At 44.7% G+C, this 18,684-nt stretch overlaps 2 protein-coding genes across 6 annotated transcripts in view; one reads left to right on the forward strand and one right to left on the reverse strand.

Moving 5' to 3' along the window:
* PPL (periplakin) overlaps nt 1-7,955 on the forward strand; it is a 53,016-nt gene extending 45,061 nt beyond the window's left edge. Inside the window, exons 21-22 of the mRNA XM_050968774.1 lie at nt 3,967-4,059; nt 4,761-7,955. Coding sequence (XP_050824731.1) covers nt 3,967-4,059; nt 4,761-7,424 — 2,757 coding nt within the window. The 3' untranslated portion in view covers nt 7,425-7,955. The remainder of the gene's footprint in view (nt 1-3,966; nt 4,060-4,760) is intronic.
* A 1,479-nt stretch (nt 7,956-9,434) lies between these two features.
* The window catches only part of UBN1 (ubinuclein 1), a 36,260-nt gene continuing 27,010 nt past the window's right edge, over nt 9,435-18,684 (reverse strand). For 4 of the 5 annotated variants that reach the window (XM_050968776.1, XM_050968780.1, XM_050968777.1 and 1 more), the window contains 3 exons: nt 15,633-15,885; nt 15,196-15,285; nt 9,435-11,845 (listed from right to left, as the gene is read on the reverse strand). In XM_050968776.1, the coding sequence (XP_050824733.1) occupies nt 11,793-11,845; nt 15,196-15,285; nt 15,633-15,885 (396 nt within the window). In that variant the 3' untranslated portion in view covers nt 9,435-11,792. The remainder of the gene's footprint in view (nt 11,846-15,195; nt 15,286-15,632; nt 15,886-18,684) is intronic. The other variant, XM_050968778.1, reaches the window with a different exon arrangement.

Raw genomic sequence — 18,684 nt, forward strand, 5'->3', positions numbered from 1 at the left:
TTGAATGATGGCCCCTCTTGGTACTCCATACGCAGGTTACGCAATGGCTGTCTGCTGGCCCGCACGGGTGCTGAAGCTCTCCTCATGCTCCCAAGGACATAAAGGGTGGTGTGGGCTGATTATGCCCAGGTCCTAGGGTTCAAAAACTGTTTCCTGCCCCCGTTCCTCTTCTGTGAGTGACAAACATCAACGCTGCCTCTACTGCCTGGCTGAGGCTCATATTTCTGTCAAGTGCAGCATCTGCTTCTCTCTTCTCCCCAGAACTCATGAGGATCGGGAGCAGACTCAGAAAACACCTCCTGGAGAAGGCAATGAAGCCCCAAACAAATGTGGGCCAGAGACTCCCCTCCCTCACTCCTCTTAGCATGCTGTGCCTCTCTGAGCACAAGCTTGGGAACAGAGGTTAAGTCTGATAAGCCTAAAGAAAAGGCTTCACAGGAAAGTAAGAGGCACTCTCATAGATAGAGATAGAGGACTTGTCCTTAATAAGCTAGTCCCAAAAAGAAGGGATCCCTCCCTGACACCATCAGAGTCAAGAGAGCCAATGTGCACAGATACTAAGATCTTAGGTCCAACTAAAAGTTCCTGACGAGGAGATGGCACATAAGGGTATGGATCCAGTGGTTCCAGCACTTGCTGCAGTGGTGAAGATGAGGTATAGATAGCTGCTGGTGCTTCCATCCACTTCAGGAACTCAGACAGTACTGATAGCAATCTGGCCCCAAAGGGAGCCAAAGGGTGACCAGAGAGGCTCCAGCCCTACCAGCTCCAAGAATGGACTCTCCTCATACTCCAGGATGGTTGGAGATGTCTTCCAGGGAGATGTACATTTTTGCTCTCCCTCATCCAAGTTCACTGCTCCTATTGGGTCCATCTGTATTCCAGGACATTGTTTGCAGCCCTCAACATGAAAGATGCATATTTTCATAAAGATATCCAGCCTTCAGGTGGAGGTTCTTCAGATTCTTGTTCAACCAAGACCATTATCAATCCAGAGTCCTCCTCTTCAGTCTGGCCGCAACACCTAGCATGTTTACAACGTTTTTTCCACTTGCGGCTGCTGGAGAATCATAGAATATCAGGGTTAGAAGGGACCTCAGGAGGTCATCTAGTCCAACCCCCTGCTCAAAGCAGGACCAATTTCCAATTTTTTTTTTGCCTCAGATCCCTGAATGGCCCCCTCAAGGATTGAACTCACAACCCTGGGTTTAGCAGGCCAATACTCAAACCACTGAGCTATTCCCCCACTCCTCCAATCTTCTCTTGGATGAGAAGAGAAGGATTTACAGTCTTCCCATATCTTGATGACTGGCTTCTCAGGGGCAACGCTAAAAGGAGGTCCGCAGGGCAACCTGTGTTCTGCTCAGCCTTTTATCATCCCTAGAAGTCTGTGGCAATCACACAAAAAAACTTCTGTGTTGACCCCCACATGGAGCAGAGACATCATAGAAGCAACACATTATGCTCTTGCTGTAGTTGAGTCTATCTGCCTCTCAAAAGATTTGAGCACTTTCATAACCAAGTTGCTCTCAGACCCAGGATATCACTCAGAACTTGCCTTTCCCTCATTTGCCACATGGCTTTCATGCACATGTGATACCATTCAACAAGATACATCTAGAATGCCTACAGCCTTGCTTCTCTCAGTGTACTCACCAGAGAACGGCATCATAAATGACACGGTCACAATTCTGCCCAAGAATTAGGGCTCTCTTGTCTGATGGACAAAACCAGAAAGGTTCAGGTAGGTACCCCTTTCCTCACATCAACATCCGAGGCAACCACCATTACCAATGCCTCCCTCTTGGGTTGGGGGGTGCATATGGACCATCCCATGGCACAAGGCATCTGGACCCGAGAGTCCAGAATGTACCTAACTTACTAGAACTCTCAATGGTTTGTTGGGCCTGTAATGCCTTCCTCCCACTCACCCAATCCAAATGTCACAATAAGACAAGAGTATTTTATATAAACAAATAAGAGGGAACAAGATCTCTCTCTCTGTGCATAGAAGCAATCACCCTCTAGAATTAATGCATCAAACATCACATAACCCTATCAGCTGCTTCATCGTACTTACCCAGGGTGCAAAATTCCCTAGCAGACTGTCTGAGAAGACACTTTTCTGCAAACCACTAATGGGAGATTCACTATTTGGTTCTCAGCGACATCTTCACTCAATGGGGAATGCCAGCTTGGGACCTTTTGGAAGCTTCCTCAGTACTGCTCCAAAGCAGTCCTGGGCAAAGACTCTTTAGAAGATGTCCACCTGATGTCTAGGAAGGGTTGCTTGGGGTATGCTTTCCCTCCAGTTCCTTTGATACCATAGGTTTTACAGAAGATCCACCGAGCCAGAGCTTGAGTCATCCTGATTGCACCCAACTGGCTAAGACAGTTCCAGTTCATGGATCTGTTGAAGCTCTCAGTGCGACCTCCCAGGAACATCCCCACGTTGCTGGATCTTCTAATGCAACACAGGGGTAAATTCACACACCCAAAGCAGGAGTTGCAGCATCTTAGAGTATCTACTTACCCGTAAGTCTTCAGATATTGCATCTGGTTCCCTGCAGTTGCATTTAGCAGCAGTCAGCACTTTCCATCCTCCAGTGAATAACAATACGATCTTCACACCCACATCACAACTAGATTTCTGAAGGGGCTTTTCAGATCCTTTCCACTGTGGTGAAGTTTGCATCTCCCTGCAACCTCAACTTTATTCTATCATCTCTCACTGAGACTCTCTTTGAGCCACTGTCCACATGCTCTCTGACCCATCTGTCCACGACGGTGGCATTTCTGATAGCTGTAACATCAGCCAGAAGAGTCAGTGAACTGAGAGAGCTTATGGTGGCCCCACCATATACTACCTTCTACAAAGGAAAGGTCTCTCTATGCCCCCACCCCAGATTCATACCCAACATGGTTTATGAGTCAGGTCATCCAATTTGTATTTTTTTCCTAAATCACCTGCCTCTGAAGAGAAGATTTCATGCTCTGGATCTTCAGAGGGCTTTAGCCTTTTATCTGCGAAGAACAAAGGAGGTTAGAAAGATATCTAAACTATATTTGTTTCCACAGCAAAGTGATCAAGAAGTCAACCTATATTGGGCAGAGACTTACAACCTGAGATCTATTTTGAATATCCTTTGTTACCAACTGGCTGGTATTCCCCTTCCGTCTCCTCTCCCTCGAAGGGGTAAAGACTCATTCTACCAGAGGACAAGCTACTTCAGCTGCATCTCTGAGAGACACACTCATACTAGAGATACGGCAGCCATTTGGAGCTCTTTGCATACCTTGGCGAGACATTATGCCCTGGAACAGTCATTAGCTGCAGATGTGGCTAGGGGGACAGCAGTACTACAGTCAGCTATCATTTCTGCATTCTCACACCTACCACCTGATTAACTAGTAGTCAATCTCCCACGTGTAGAATACACAAAGGGACCATAACACATAGAAGAAATGGCAGTTAGTTACCTATAACTGGAGGTTCTTTTGAGATGCGTGATCCCAATCTGTATTCCACTCCCACCCACCCGTGAATTCGTTACTCTGTTGTAAGAATAGGAAACCGGAGAGGTGACAGCCCACACCGCACATTATGCCCTCAGTTGGGAGCACAAAGAGAGCTACAGAGCATATGCAGGCCAATGGATGTTGCTTCCAAAATATTCTACACTCAGACCCATCACGTTCATGCATACCCCATGTATGGAATACACATCTCAAAGAACTTTCAGTTACAAGTAAGTAACCTCCATTTCTGTGCATGGAACCTATAGAACAGAACCCACAACACAGTAAGATCACAGTAGAGGGAAGATTTGGAGAAAAATACCCAGTTGTCCTGCCGTGCCTTCCCTACCTATCCTTCATGTCGCCATTTGTTTTGTTTCTATTCAGAAAGTCTTGATTAACAGTTCTGGTTCCACTTCCTTTTCTGAATGCCTTTCTGTTTCACAGGAAGCAATTCTGGCTGCTAAATTCACTGAAGTTAATGCTGTCAATAAACAGAGGCTGCAGAACCTGGAATTTGCCCAGAATCTCCTGAGGCAGGTAACTAATAAATAGCAGGAACTGAAGATGAAACTAGGAGCCTGACCTTCCAAAACATGCACTATGCCTCCTCTTAAAATCACAGCTGCTGGGTGACTTAGGATGGTCACATCTTCTGCACCACAGTGAAGGATTTTGGAGGTTTACGCATACATTAAAGTAGATTATGCTAAGCAATTTTATTCTACAAGAGTATTTAATAAAGCAGAATTGCACAGTTGTACACCAGCTAGAAATAGTTCTAGCTAATGTGTCACATCCTGGAAGTTACCACCCAGAAGGAACCTAATTTGAGCCCACCCATCAAGAACAATCTAGCCCACCCAATGACTTCATCACATTCCCGATTTGATGCGAGGGAGTGTTATGCAAGTCTTAGGATGCACTAGTTGAATGGTTTTCAACTTTTTTCATGAGCGCCACCTACAGATCCCCTTCCCACATATACTACTCCATCAAAGATGTGTCTGGCTGAGAAAGAAGGGGTGGTCATGACCCCATGGTTAACAACCCATGCACTAGTTTGACGGGGGGACATGTACTTGCTAATATGCAATATTCAGTCATTTCCAATGGACCTCTGCATTAGTTTGAAGTTATCCCACAGTAGTTTTACCATTATAGATGCTGAAGGTAGGTACACATAGTAATTGCTAATGAGAAAGGCTGTCCTTACCATGCATTCTTTATTCCACTGACAGCAGCCAGAGGTACAAGTGATGCAGGAGTCTGTCCAGACTAGCAAGTCTGAGAGGCCGCAGGAGGAAGTCTGGAAAATAATGAAAGAGTTGGATGACGAGAGTCAGCGTCGACAGCAGCTAGAGGGGGAGATCAAAACCATCCAGAACGACATCCTCCATCTACAGAAACAGAAGCCCCAGGAAACTGTGCTGAAGAAGGAACTGCTGAAGAAAGTGCCTGACCCTCAGCTGGATGAGAGCTACCAGAAAATGCAGCAGAGCCTGGCAGAAGAGGAACGCAAGAACCAGGTGCTACAGGATGAGCTGGAGGCCCTAAATCTGAAACTGCGAGCCTTAGAGCATGAGAGGAAGGAAGGGGGCCAGGAGTATATCGTTAAGGAAGTCCTGCGTATTGAGCAGGACAAGGCACAAGCAGATGAAATCCTGAAATTGAAAGAAGAGCTGGAGGACCTCAAGAGGCAGGAAGGAGTCAGAGAAAATGAGGTTACCCTCCTGCGCCACCAAATCACCATGCTATCTGATGAGAAGAACAAAGAGCAAGAGAAGGTTACTGAGAAGGAGGTGGTGAAGCTGCAGAATGACCCCCAGCTGGAGGCGGAATTCCGGATGCTGCAGGAGAACAAGGAAAAGGAGAGCACCCTGAGGCAGAAGCAAGAGGAGGAGCTCAGCTACCTGCAGGACAAGATGAAACGGCTAGAGAAGGAGCGGGCCATTGCAGAAGGCAAGATCACAGTCAAGGAGGTGCTGAAGGTGGAGAAAGACCTGGCAACAGAGAGGAAGGTAAACGAGCTGCGACGCCAGTATGAAGACGAGAAGTCCAAGGGCCGTTCCAATGAGAGGGAGAAGGCTGAGCTGCTCAGAAAGATCCAGGTCCTGGAGGAGGAGAACGCTAAGGTGGTTGTCCAAGAAAAAGTACGTGAGATAATGCGCCCAGATCCCAAGGCTGAAAACGAAGTAGCCAACCTTCGTCTGGAGCTGGTAGAGCAGGAGAGGCGATACCGAGGTGGGGAAGAGCAGCTGAAGAGCTGCCAGAATGAGCTGGCTTACCTGAGGAACAGAAGTGGCCAGGTGGAGGTGAAAGAAATAATCAAGGAGGTCATTAAGTACAAGACTGATCCTGAGACCGAGAAGGAATTGCGGAGACTCCGGGAAGAAATTGTAGACAGGACCCGAGCAATTGAGAGAGCTGATTTGGAGATCTACCAGCTGAAGCAAGAGATTAAGACCTTGAAAGACACCAAACCTCAAGTGCAGATGAAGGAAGTCGTCCAAGAGATACTGCAGTACCGGGAAGACCCCAAGACAAGGGAGGAAGTGGAGTCCCTGAGAACACAGCTAGCAGAGGAACAAAAGAAGCACATTGACTTGGAGAGGGAGAGGCTGCTCCAGGAGGAGAAGATTAGACAGAAAGAGGAGGAACTCTCACAAGTGAAAGAGAAAGTGGTCCAGCAGGAAGTGGTGAAGTTTGAGCAAGATCCTGCCTTGAAAGCAGAGATCAACTGCTTCTCTCAGAGCATTGAGAGTGAGCTGAAACAGATAGACTCCCTGCGGGAGGAGCTGCGCAAGCTGCAACGGAAGAGATCTGAGCTGGAGCGCCAGCTGGAGGAGCTCGAGAAAGAGAGGCATGCCCGCAGAGAGGCCGAACTTGAGGTGCAGAGGCTGAAGGTCAGACTGAACGAGCTGGAACAGCAGGAGAGGGAGACAACAGAGAGAGTAACCGTGAAACAGAAAGTGATCCTCCAGCAAGACCCGCAGCAAGAGAAAGAACACTCTCTCCTCAAGCTGGAGCTGGAGGAAGAGAAACACCGAAGGCAAGTCCTGCAGGCTGAGCTGGAAGCCCTGAGGAAGAAGCTCCTCACACTGGAGAAGATGGAGGTCAAGGAGAAAGTAGTCTTTTCAGAGAGCATCCAAGTGGACAAAGGGGACACCGAATATGAGATTCAAAAGCTGAAGAGCAACCTGGAGGAGGAGAGTCGGCGAAAGAGGGAGCTGGATGCAGATGTCAACCACCTCGAGGCCAAACTATCTGAGGTGGAGTTCAACAATTCCAAATCCTCCAAGGAGCTAGATTTCTTGAGAGAGGAAAACCACAAGCTCCACCTAGAAAAGCAGAATCTTCTGTTGGAAACAAGGAGGCTACAGTCCGAGATTGAGCTCACAGCAACGGAAGCTCGGGATTTACGGAACATGACCCAGACTGACAGTGGGGCGAATCTGGACTCCAGATTCCAGGCCTTGGAGAGAGAGCTGGAAGATCTCAAGAAGTTATCCAGAGAAAAAGATGCAGAGATTGAGCAACTTCAGAACCGCCTAAAGACAGTGGCCATCAAGAGAGAACAGAGAGAGAACCACTTGCGGCGCTCCATTGTGGTCATAGACCCTGACACCGGCAGAGAGATGTCGCCAGAGGAAGCTCATAAACTTGGCCTCATTGAATGGAGCTTGTTTGTCAAGCTGAAGAGCCAGGAATGCGACTGGGAAGAGATCTCAATAAAGGGGCCTACTGGGGAGTCCTCTGTGATCCTCGACAGGAAGTCTGGCCAAGAATTCTCCATTGAGGATGCCTTAAAGAGCGGAAAGTTAACCATGGCTCAGTACAATCGTTACCTGAACAAGGAGATGTCCATCCAAGAGCTGGCGGTACTGGTGTCTGGAAAGAAGTAGTTACAATGTTCCCTCCACTCTACATTGAAACTTTTCTTAAAGCAGCTTGCTCAGAGCGGCACTTGTTACAATTCCAGATTGCTGCAATCCTTTGTGTCTTCCGAAATGCTATAGCCTTTGCACAGTCCAACATGAGGCTGCCATGAAGTCATGCTGCTTGCTGCATCCATTGCGTAAGAGCACTGCCATGCCAGAGGTGGAAAATGCATTTGTCAACATTACATTAACCTTTCTTCCCCACTACAACCTTACCTAAGTACTCACGCCAACAGAAAACAAACAAAAAATCGTCTTCTGATGTTGTTTATTAATGTGCTCTCAAATTTAGCAACTGAAAAAAGGCTGCACATTCCTTTTTTATTTTTATGTCAAATACGTACTTCTCTCTAGAGGATACTGCAAAGCTGTATATAGAGCCACTGGAAAGAGACAAAAGGTCAAGAAGACCCAGAACAGTAGAGAGAACCTCGTAAGCCACTCACTTGTATGAAAATCTAGAGAGACACTTTCATTATGTACAGTTGAATGAATGGTGGTATTGTCATCTGAGAAAGGCAGTTAAGTGCACAAAAAATGAAATTTACATCTTCACAGTCATGATACTCAAATCTAATCAAAGTTGATTCAGACATACTTCTATCACCTCAGTGCCTCTAATGCCAAAGGAGTGCGGGACAAAAAGAATTGTAATTTGATACAGTAATTCCTAGATTAAAAGGAGGTATTTTCATATGACATCAGCAGAAATATGTAAAGAGATGTCAATATTATGTAGTAAAGCATGCTCCTGTAACCTAATGCAGAGGTGCCTTCTGAACAGTCATGCTTACCTCATGGTTAAAAGCCACTCATACCAAGATTTTATTCACTGAAGTTACGTTCAGCTATATGTATCATTTATTTGTGTAAGGGAATGGGAAATATGGGGAAATTCTATTTATAGTACAAAATAAAAATGCAGTGGTTTAAATCAGTTTATTTTTCCTTTTTAAATTGATGCCTGCCTTTTGATCTAATGCCTTAAAGGAAAGGAACCCAAATTTCAGAATCAAAGGCAAACTTTCACCCAACACTTACATTTATTTAAGAAATGTGCATATTAATGTTGTACCTATATCTTTGGAAAAAACACAAATTGCTTGTTGGTAAGTTTACTAGCAAGAAAGGCCTGCAGCTGATCATTAGCATGTTGTCCTGACCCTTGCAGCTACTGGAAAAGGTGAATTACAGGCCAATTTTGCTTTTGGGTTAGAGTTTCGGAATTTCTGCCTTACCATCCAGCTCTGCTATGAAAAAGGGATACTAAAAAGAGCACCTGTGGGGCTCCATGTTTATTGCATCATGGGATATCTTGATCCCATGTGCTCAGTTTACAAATGGAAGAGCTTTTCCTGCAATCTCAGTTTAGGAGCTGAAAGGCAAGCTGGGTTTTTCCCACCTCACATATCCTCCTGGGTAGTACAGGTTCTGCAGGCCAAATGCTGCCTTTAGTGATACCCACGGGGATGTGATCTTAATAATGTCCTGAGTGCCACTTGTGCAATCCCATCGCCGTTAAGAAACTTACACAGGTGTAACTGATTGGAACCTGGTACACAGTTCTGCTCACTTTCCTGGAGCTCTGCTGACTCTACCGTGCAGGGCTAAGAACACTAAAAATGTATTTTACACCTAACCCTGCTCCCACTAAAGTCAATAAGAGAGTTTTGCCATTGACAGTGACAGGAGCTCGATTGGGCCTTAGATCACCGTTATTAAGCTAAAAGGATGGTCCCTCCCAGCAGATGTAACACACACAGGAATAGGTCTGTTGAGTAAGAAGATGTCATTCTACTACAATGGCAATTTAAGAGTTACAGCCGTATTTTAAAAGGACTTGGTCATTTATAAAACATCGGCCAAAATGCATACTAATAATTAGTCACCCAGTGAGTGGTTAGAGACAGCAATACAGTCACGAAGATGATCTTCCAGTCAAATTACATGGAAGTGAAGAGACTGAAAAGAGCATTTTGGAAACTTTGAAACAAATTTATTCAATTCCTCTGTACAAGATCGACAGTTTTCACACCACCCCCATCATTGTCATCGAGACAGTCCCAACCCAACACTCACAACAAAAATAAAGTAAATCGCAGCTCTTACACACAACAGAAACTGCCATACTAAGTAAGTGCCGGTGGGAGGCTCGCCCCCCACCATAAAGAAAACAGCTAACATTGCCTAGTCAAGACAGAGATCCCAGATGCTCTGCTCCCCAGGGCTTGTGATCTCATTCCGTATTTCTGCCTTGCCACGGCGGTTTAATTCATTCACTCGTTCATTACAGCATGTAAAGAAAAAAAAATCCCACAGAATTTCCACCGAATAAACATTTCCCTGAGGCAAAGGCTTTGCTAAATTCCTAAAACAAGGGCATTCCGCTCCAGCTGCGACGCACAAACGTGCATCCCAGCAGAAACACCAAAGTGAAAGCAAAAAGAGGGAGTGGAACCAGTACCTTGGGTTGCTCATTAAGGGCTGGGATCCTGTCAGGTGTTTGAATGCCCTTTCAGCTGCCACTGGCTTCAGTGGAAGTTGAAGGGGCTTGGTACCTTTCAGGATTAGGTCCTAAATGGGAACCATGCGACATCCACTGCTCAGAGTCCATCGATAACTGCTGTACTCTATCTTAGTAACGCAAATTCTGTCTTTGGCTCTTTTGCTACAACTTAGAAATATTTTCTTTTTTTTGTAAACAAATTTTAACTCTGAGCTGCATTTTTAAAGAAAAATATGAACAGTGAAGTGATCTTGAGAAGTCCTTTATCAGATCCACTTCCAAACGTGTCTCTTGGGTCTTACTAACAGAGAAAACTAGAGCGACTACTGGCCAGCCTACTTGATTCCAGTATCCCTCCCAAAGCACAGGAAGAAATTCTGCAAGCTTTTACTTGAAATACCAATGACTAATTTTTGGAGCAGTGCTACTATCTCTGAAGTCCAGATAAATTAGACCTGGTTAAAAGGTGACCTGAAAGAAGGGAGATCACCACACCACAACTACAAGTCAATGGGGTTTACGATCTGAGAACCGCAGACTGCCCCCTCAATCTATGCAGGCATATCAAAGGGGACATGCAGACAGACTGAAATCAGCTTACAAGGCTAAAGCTAAAAATATACACTCAGATCCTAGTAGATCCCCATTGCTGCAGCTCTGACAAGGAAATGATTTTAGTGCAGAAGTCATCAAGGGGAGCAATATTCACTGGATTATCAGTGACTTTTCTTAATCTAGATCACCAGAGAGATCATTATTGAAGACCTTAGTAAAGAATGGCTTTAGGGGAGGGTCTGGAACCTACTTGCACAAACTCAGATAAGAATTGGTGCTCTTGCTGGATTTGGTACTAGATTTAAAGTAACCAAGTCACCATTTAAGTCCAGACAGTGCAGCTTTTGATGTGCAACCATAAAAAGCTCTATTAAATAAAAACAGAATTCATCTTAAATATAGCGTGATTAAAAAAAAGAACTGAGGCGCGCACACAAAAAACAGTCGAAATGGATGTTATTAGTCCATTCTTGCTCCACCATAAAAGGCACTGGAATTATGTCTTCCTATACATGTGACATGCTGAGAAGTGTTCCAATCGATCCAATGCATTCAAAGGTAATGATAAAACTGAGCACACAAAAAAATCCCTTGAGAGGAAATACAAACGTAGAAGCATTTCAATGTCCGTGAGTGCATCTAAAAATGTCTCTCTAAGAGTCTTCATTCTCCTCCAGCGGGGAATATCAGGCGATTCATGATAGACACCATAAAGGAAGTGCTAAGTCCTCCAACTAACTTGAGCACTGCTTTATAGTACAATTAAAAAATTAGGACAGAGTCAATGTCTTTGAAAAGCACTAGCAGTGCTTGAGTTATCCAAGTAAATCCAAAGCAGGAATAAGCACCTTTCATGTACTCTCCTGGGGAACCCAGGAGGTCACTGAACTCAGAGGTACTTGGCAAATTTAGACACCGGTGGGGGGAAATCCACCAAGGCGCTTGACTTTTTGAAAGAAAGACGCCCCACCAGTGCTTCCCCACAAGTTCTAGCGCTTGCCAGGGAGGACCAGCAGCAGTGAAACAGTGCCGTAAGTGCTTCTCTCACCAGGGTGTGGCGTGAGGCAGCTTGCTTCCTGCACAGCTCCTCTCTGGATGCCACTAACCAAAAATGCCAATGAGCTCTTCACTCAACTCAGTTTCTCCAGCTGCTGTCAGGAAAAGAAAACCAAAGAGCAGGCGGAAAGCGGGCCATCTGCATCCAGTCTTCACGGCTGACTCCTCTTGGTTTGTCCTGGGCTTGCATTAGCTTCCTTCCCTTCTTGCAGACATCACAATTTTCGCTGCTGCACATTGGACCCTTTGCCATGAAGCGGAGATGCATCTGAAAAGAGAATGGAAAAAAAAAAGGAAGAGGTTTCAGTGTCAGCACTAGGATTCTGTGCACAGCTGGGAGGCACCAAGATACCATTGCATGTAAAAGCTATTGAGTCACCAAGGATTCAGACTAGAAGATACTGGGGAAAGATAGAGATTTTTATGGACATGTGGTAACTGGGAGTGGTCTTCACTGTGCTTGTATATTATATGGTCTCTGGAAGCAGCAGACCTCTTCTATGGACTTCCAGCATAAGCATCACCAAGGGCCATAGATGCAGGTAGCTGGGAGGAGGGAGCTGCTGGCCAGCTAGTCTAGCAAGCTATTCTCTCATCATCCAAACTAGCCATGGATAAGGGCACTTGCTAACAAATACATGATTTTACTGATTACCCAGACAACCAGGAAATTGTTGTTACTGAGAGTTCAAATAGGACCCAAAGAAACTCACTACCACCAGTAATAGGAGTCTAAACACCAGAGGTAAGGGAGAAGAACAGTAGGAGGAAGTAGAGCAAGGAAAAGGGGCATCGCAGAGGAGACGTGACAAGAGAGCCAGAGAGTTGAAGAAAGCAGAAAGTTTCCAATCGCAATTACACTCGCAGCAAACTATAACGCGTGAACTGGTGTATTTGAAATGCATAGCTTGGCAGAAGTGGTACCGGGCATGGGGTACTAACAGTTTACCCTGTACTAGTCACTCCAAGGCAAAGAGGGTTTTGCTGGTTCTAGAGTGGGCTCATGACACAGATTCTTTCAAAACAAGAGACAAGTAAAGGTAGAATCACCCCTAGGAGAGAAATACATGTGCATTTCCACCAACAAGCAAATGATGACCGCCTGGCAAACACACGCTGCATGCCATTTGCTCAGATGCTTTTGGACAGCTGTTAGTTACACATACTTTAATTTAAGATACCATCAATTCCCAGCACTGGCAGAGACATCCCAACACACTGCAGGCTATGCAGTTTTCAGATGGCTACATCTGCATTACCCTGAAACACAGTCTTAGGAGGTGTTCCTCTCCAACAGAAATGAGATTTATTTCCATAGTCAGTCATAGTTTATTCCACCACACAGATTCATAGATTTTAAGGCCTGAAGGAACCCTTATGATCATCTCGTCTGACCTCCTGCGTAACACAGGTAATAGAATTTTACTGAAAGATTTCTGCATCAAGACCATAACTTCTGGTTGAGCTAGAGTATGTATGTTTATTTAAAGACACCAGGTGATAAAGAATCCATCATATCCCTAGGTAAATTGTTCCAGTGGTTAACTCCCCACAGTAAAAACATGTGCCCCCTATTGCTAGTCTGAAAGTGTGTAGTTTCAGCTTGTGGCCACTGGATCTCATTAGGCCTTTCTGTTACAGAGCTATCTCCCATCAGAAATCTTCTCCTCCTATAGATACTTGTAAGAGCATGATCAAGTCACCAATTCTCCTCTAACAGAGAGATTTCTTCTTAGCAACACACAGAATACATTGTGTAAGATCTGCTTAATTAAAAAACAATGCTCCCTAGAGGATGTCGTTTTATCATCACAACATAAAGCAAAAGGTTTTTGTCTCCTCCATTATCTACAGCAGGGGTAGGCAATCTGTGGCACACATGCCAAAAACGGCATGTGAACTGATTTTCAGTGGCACTCACACTGCCCAGGGTCCTGGCCACCGGTCCGGGGAGTTCTGCATTTTAATTTAATTTTAAATGAAGCTTCTTAAATATTCTAAAAACCTTATTTACTTTACATACAACAATAGTTTAGTTATATATTATAGACTTATAGAAAGAGACCTTCTAAAACATTAAAATGTATTACTGGCACGCGGAACCTTAAATTAGAGTGAATAAATGAAGACTCGGCACACCCACTTCCGAAAGGCTGCTGACCCCTGATCTACATCATAGATACAACTTACTGATTTCACCCACCTAGTCACTGCAGGCAAGCCCTGTTCTCTGCTCCTCCATGTCTATTACTCTATTGCATATTGACTGGAGAGAAACTGTATCTCAGCCAGGACTTGGGTGATGGAGTGGGGAAGAGGATTGACGTGGGTTCTCATGAATGCACAGTGCCCATATCCTTTGCTCAGCAGAGGAACACATTCCTTGATGATAGATCACACAATACTAAGCTATGTTACAAGGCTAAATTAACTAGAGGGTCACCCACCCCCAGTGGCCTTGCCACACCAAAAATAAGCTGCCTCACTCACCTCCATACGTGGCACATTGCTCAAGTGTGAAACACAGCAGCAGGAAGTACTGTCCTCCAGTACTGAATTGTATTAACAGAGCTATGTGGTGCATTGTCCAAGATTAAGAAAGCAGGAACAGCCATCGATCAGGACTGAGCTGCACTTGCAGCATTGCCTGGGGAAATTTGAACAGCACTCTACCCTTGGATCTTAATTTTGTGAACACTGACCGTATCCCTGTTCCCCCCTGCTCCCAGACCCATAAAATGCTACTGCCATTATGTGGCTTTGTCATGTGCCACACAAGCCACAGCAGCTATTGTTCTAATTAGAAACTGATAGAGAAAGAAACATCAAGGAGTCCGGTGGCACCTTAAAGACTAACAGCTTTATTTGGGCATAAGCTTTCATGGGTAAAAAAAAACACACTTCTTCAGATGCACATGCATCTGTTAGTCTTTTAAGGTGCCACCGGACTCCTGCTCGTTTTTGTGGATACAGACTAATACAGCTACACCTCTGATACCTAACACCATGCAAGAGAAGGAAAGTCACCTGCTTCTTACAGATCTCCCATGGTTTGTGTTGGTTCTAAAGGTATCCAACTGGAGTCACAACGAACGTACTCACAAAAAAGTCATGTGACCAACACTAGAGAAAGCGGTGGCTGAAGGAGAGGCAGCTAACATGATATTATGCATGGGAGCAGTATTTCCTCCTGGAAATAGCTCAACGCCCTTTATCTGGATAACAGGTGACAATTCTCTATGCAACTAGCACATTTAATCCTAGACAGTACTGGCAAGTTATGCAAAACCACATAAACCTCTTAACCCTGGCAACGAGGCCTTTTACCATGCACCAAGAACAGAGCCAAACCACTTGAGATGCTCAGAAATCCCAAAATGAATCTAGGGGGGAGGGGTCTGACTTTCCGGAATGGAAGCTTTCTACCATCTAGTCAGAAAATGCAAAGAATGTTAAGGACTCTAAACCTCATGAGCTGGTGAGATGAAGCATCAGCAGAGACTACACCAGTAAAGACAACACTGAAGGTGGTGGTGCTTTCACTCCAAGATGAGGCATCCATCAAGGCAAATGACGACTCACAAGGCACAAGACAAACAAGACTATCTGACAAGTTACCTGGCAAACTCTGCGGTAAATGGGTGGACAGGGCAGAGTGTGGGAGTGGTGCTGCATGGTGCGGGCTGGAGTGCAAGCCAGCCAGAAGACCTAGAGAGAAAAACAAAGAAAGGAAGGGGGGGGGGGAAAAGAACAAATGCACGTTGAGGACGGAAACAAGCAGAGGAGCTGCAGCAGTTAGAGCCTGTAGCCTCGCCTCCAGTACTAGTTCTACTGAACAATGGAAGACAGGGATGGCTGGGACTTCTGAGCTAGCTATAGGTACACGCCCAAAGGACTCCAAAACACTGGCTTAAGACACAAACGCATGAACTTCAAGCACATTGCAACAACATGAGAGATGGGCTCATATGCAACGGTCTAACAAAGTACAGTCCTGTTGGCCTTGCAATTCTACAGCACAGGCATGAGAAACACACACAGGGGAAAGCACTCACTGTGGCTGAGGCCATGGTGGAAAGTTCCAGGGGCAGGTCCCGTGACAATTGCATCCTTGGATACTCCTGCTTTGGGGGAGGAGTCTGAGCTGAAGGAGATGACGTGAAGAGGGAAGGAATGGATGGGAGAGATAATCCCCAGCGGCGTGGAGCTCAGGGCACCTGGCAGCTTTGGACTGCTGGACTTGTAGGATGGAGACAGTACACTTAAGGGAGGAGAGCTTGTTAGCAGCACAGCTCCACTAGTTCCTTTCTAGGAAATGAAACAGCAAAAGTTAGTCAAAATGGAAACACAACGGCACCTCATCAGCCTTCCCATTGGATGAGGAGAGCTCTGATCCCCCCTCCATGTCCAAAGCCTCCTCCCTCATACACCTGCCTGCCAGATACCAGAAGACCAGTTCCATAATGCAAACAATCCAGTGTCCAGATATTCTGTTTCTGGGAACAGAACCACCACCACACTGGCCCAGACCCATGGTCCATCTAGTCTGGAATCCTGTCTGCAGCCATGAATGGATCCTTTAGAAGGTGTAACACTTCCACAATGGGCTGTCATTCATGAACATTGCCACATGGGAAGTTTCTTACTAACCCTTGGCTTATGTCCTGAAGCATAAGGGCTCATTTCCAATCAACTTGTATCCTTATCCTACCAGTGTAACTGAAAATATTCTTCAGTCACATGCCTACTTCTACTTCTCTAAGCTCTTGGTCTGAGTAACATGCATGGCATAGAACTCTACAGCTTGATTTGAAATGGCAGACACACAAACTGTTCAATCCATTTAAAATGTGCTCCCTTTTAATTGTGTGGTGACCCTCTCTCAGCCCATCCCCTTCTTGTGTTATGAAAAAAGAGTAGATATGAATGGCTGACTTGACAGTCGATTGTTATAGGAAGACATCTAGAATTGATAAGCTTTCTTCTGGGGGTGAAAACCGTGGGGTCCATTGCATTAAACACAAGTAGTAAATATGAGAAGTAGCTCCATGCTTATTTAGTGAGATCCTACATTGGGTTTATTTTGCACAGTCGCTGAATTTCCAGTATGCTGCAGAATTCTGTACAAAACAGGCTGAACTGGATTCTGGAAATGATCAAGGAGAAGCAGGAGGTTGTGGTAGCTGGGTTGGAGACAACTACAGGATTTTAGCCCCTGGGAAGGGTGGGAGGCAGTTTGAGTTTGTGGAACAAACATATTTCAGTGTCCAGTTATCGATCAGCAGTGAAACAAGTGTTAATACTGAAATCTCTAGGGTGGGAGGATTGCAATCAGGTTGAAGTCTGGAAAACTAAATTTGTTCTATTGCAACTTTAGATTAAAATGGATATGGAATTCAATTATAAATGCTCTCATGTTTAAATGCCACTACAGAGCAAGTACATGTTTGAATTTTATAAAACTGCTACAGGCAAAAAACAAATCATAAAAATTAAGGCCCTGATCCTGCAAACACTTAAGCAGGGAGGTATATTTACTCACGAGTAATCCCACTGATTTCAATGGAACTACCTATATGCTTAAAGTTAAGCATGTGCATATGTATTTGCAGCATTAAGGGCTAAAATTGCATTTTTATTAAAAAAAATTCTCTTAGACTTACTCTACAAATGTTTTGCCAGTAGAACTATATTTGTATACTAGTAGGGCTTTGCCAGACAAGTGTGGATGCGATTTATATTGGCAATACTACGCTTTTCCTGGCATAACTTATTCCAGGCCGCCTGAACAAAATAAGCTACACCAGAAAAAGCACGGTTTTACTCATGTAACTGTCTATACTGGGGACTTCTGCCACCACATCTATGTCAGTCAGGGTGTGATCCCTGGCCAACAGAGCTGTGTCAGCAGAAATTTGTAGTGTAGAACTGGCCTCGGTGGCATAAAATCTTTGATACTTCAAACCAAAGCTTGGCTCAATGTTATTCAGACTTTAAATGCATTAAAAACTTGTGTTTCTTTATATACACACAGAGCGTCTTTAGAAATAGATACCTAAAGTTAGGCTCCTAAGCTCATATTTAAACACTTATGGGTGGTGTTTTGAAAAGCAACTGGATGATTTATTAGCACCAGTCCCATTTGACTTTAAACTGCAAACCCTAGTGGAAGACTTATCGTCTGCTTGAAGCATTACAGCTTTCTTGACTCGTTCAAGTTTAATCTATCGGAAAGCGGTGATGTTTGTAAATCTAGCATGCACAATTTGCTTATCCATTTTGTGTCTGAGCTGGTTTTGTTCTCACAGGAAGAAGCTTAATGAAGGCCTGGACTTGTCTTTTTTGGCACAGACAAGCTTCTGTAGTGTGAAACTAATTAGTAAAAAAACTTCTATGTAAAACCTGAAAATCTAAGAGTTAGGAAGTTAATTAAAGTAGTACAAAAGATCTACTTTGATGATTTAAAACTATAAAATGGGAAGAAAGTAAAGAATCAGCAATATGAAAATGAGAAATCTGATTTCTCTCCTATAAATGCTGATTTTTTTTTAAATCACAATTTTTATCCACCCTGGAAATTTGTCTCGCTGGATTTCAGAGTTTACATCCTATTGAGCTGAATGGGGCAGCGGACATGGACATTTCTTTGAGCTACTGTTTCAGGCTGCCTGCAAATTCAGGCACTGCACAGATTACACTCAAGTCACAGTTCAGAAGGTTTTCTTCATAACCCATAATGGGCTAAAAACTTTGGTTCTTTTTAAATAAAAATGAAAGCTTGGATTCTGGAGCACCAAATTTGTGGCAAAGGGTGGATTCTGCAGCAAATCCCACATCCATGGAATCTAAGTACACTCTGTCCTGAATCTAAACAGACAGCTTGGGGCAGGACTGTCTTTGTTCAGTGTTTGTACAGTGTCTAGCACAGGGATCTCAGATCACCACGAGGGCCACATGAGGACTAGTACATCGGCCTGAGGGCCACATCACTGACACCTTTTCATATAAAGATACAAAAGCCCCCCTCCCATGAGGCCCTGACCCATCCCGCCTCTTCCCAGCCCGCATTCCAACCCCCTCCCCAAATCCCTGCCTTGACCCCGCCTC

The sequence above is a fragment of the Gopherus flavomarginatus genome, chromosome 9 (assembly GCF_025201925.1).
Source record: "Gopherus flavomarginatus isolate rGopFla2 chromosome 9, rGopFla2.mat.asm, whole genome shotgun sequence".
In the NCBI taxonomy this organism is placed as follows: Eukaryota; Metazoa; Chordata; order Testudines; family Testudinidae; genus Gopherus; species Gopherus flavomarginatus.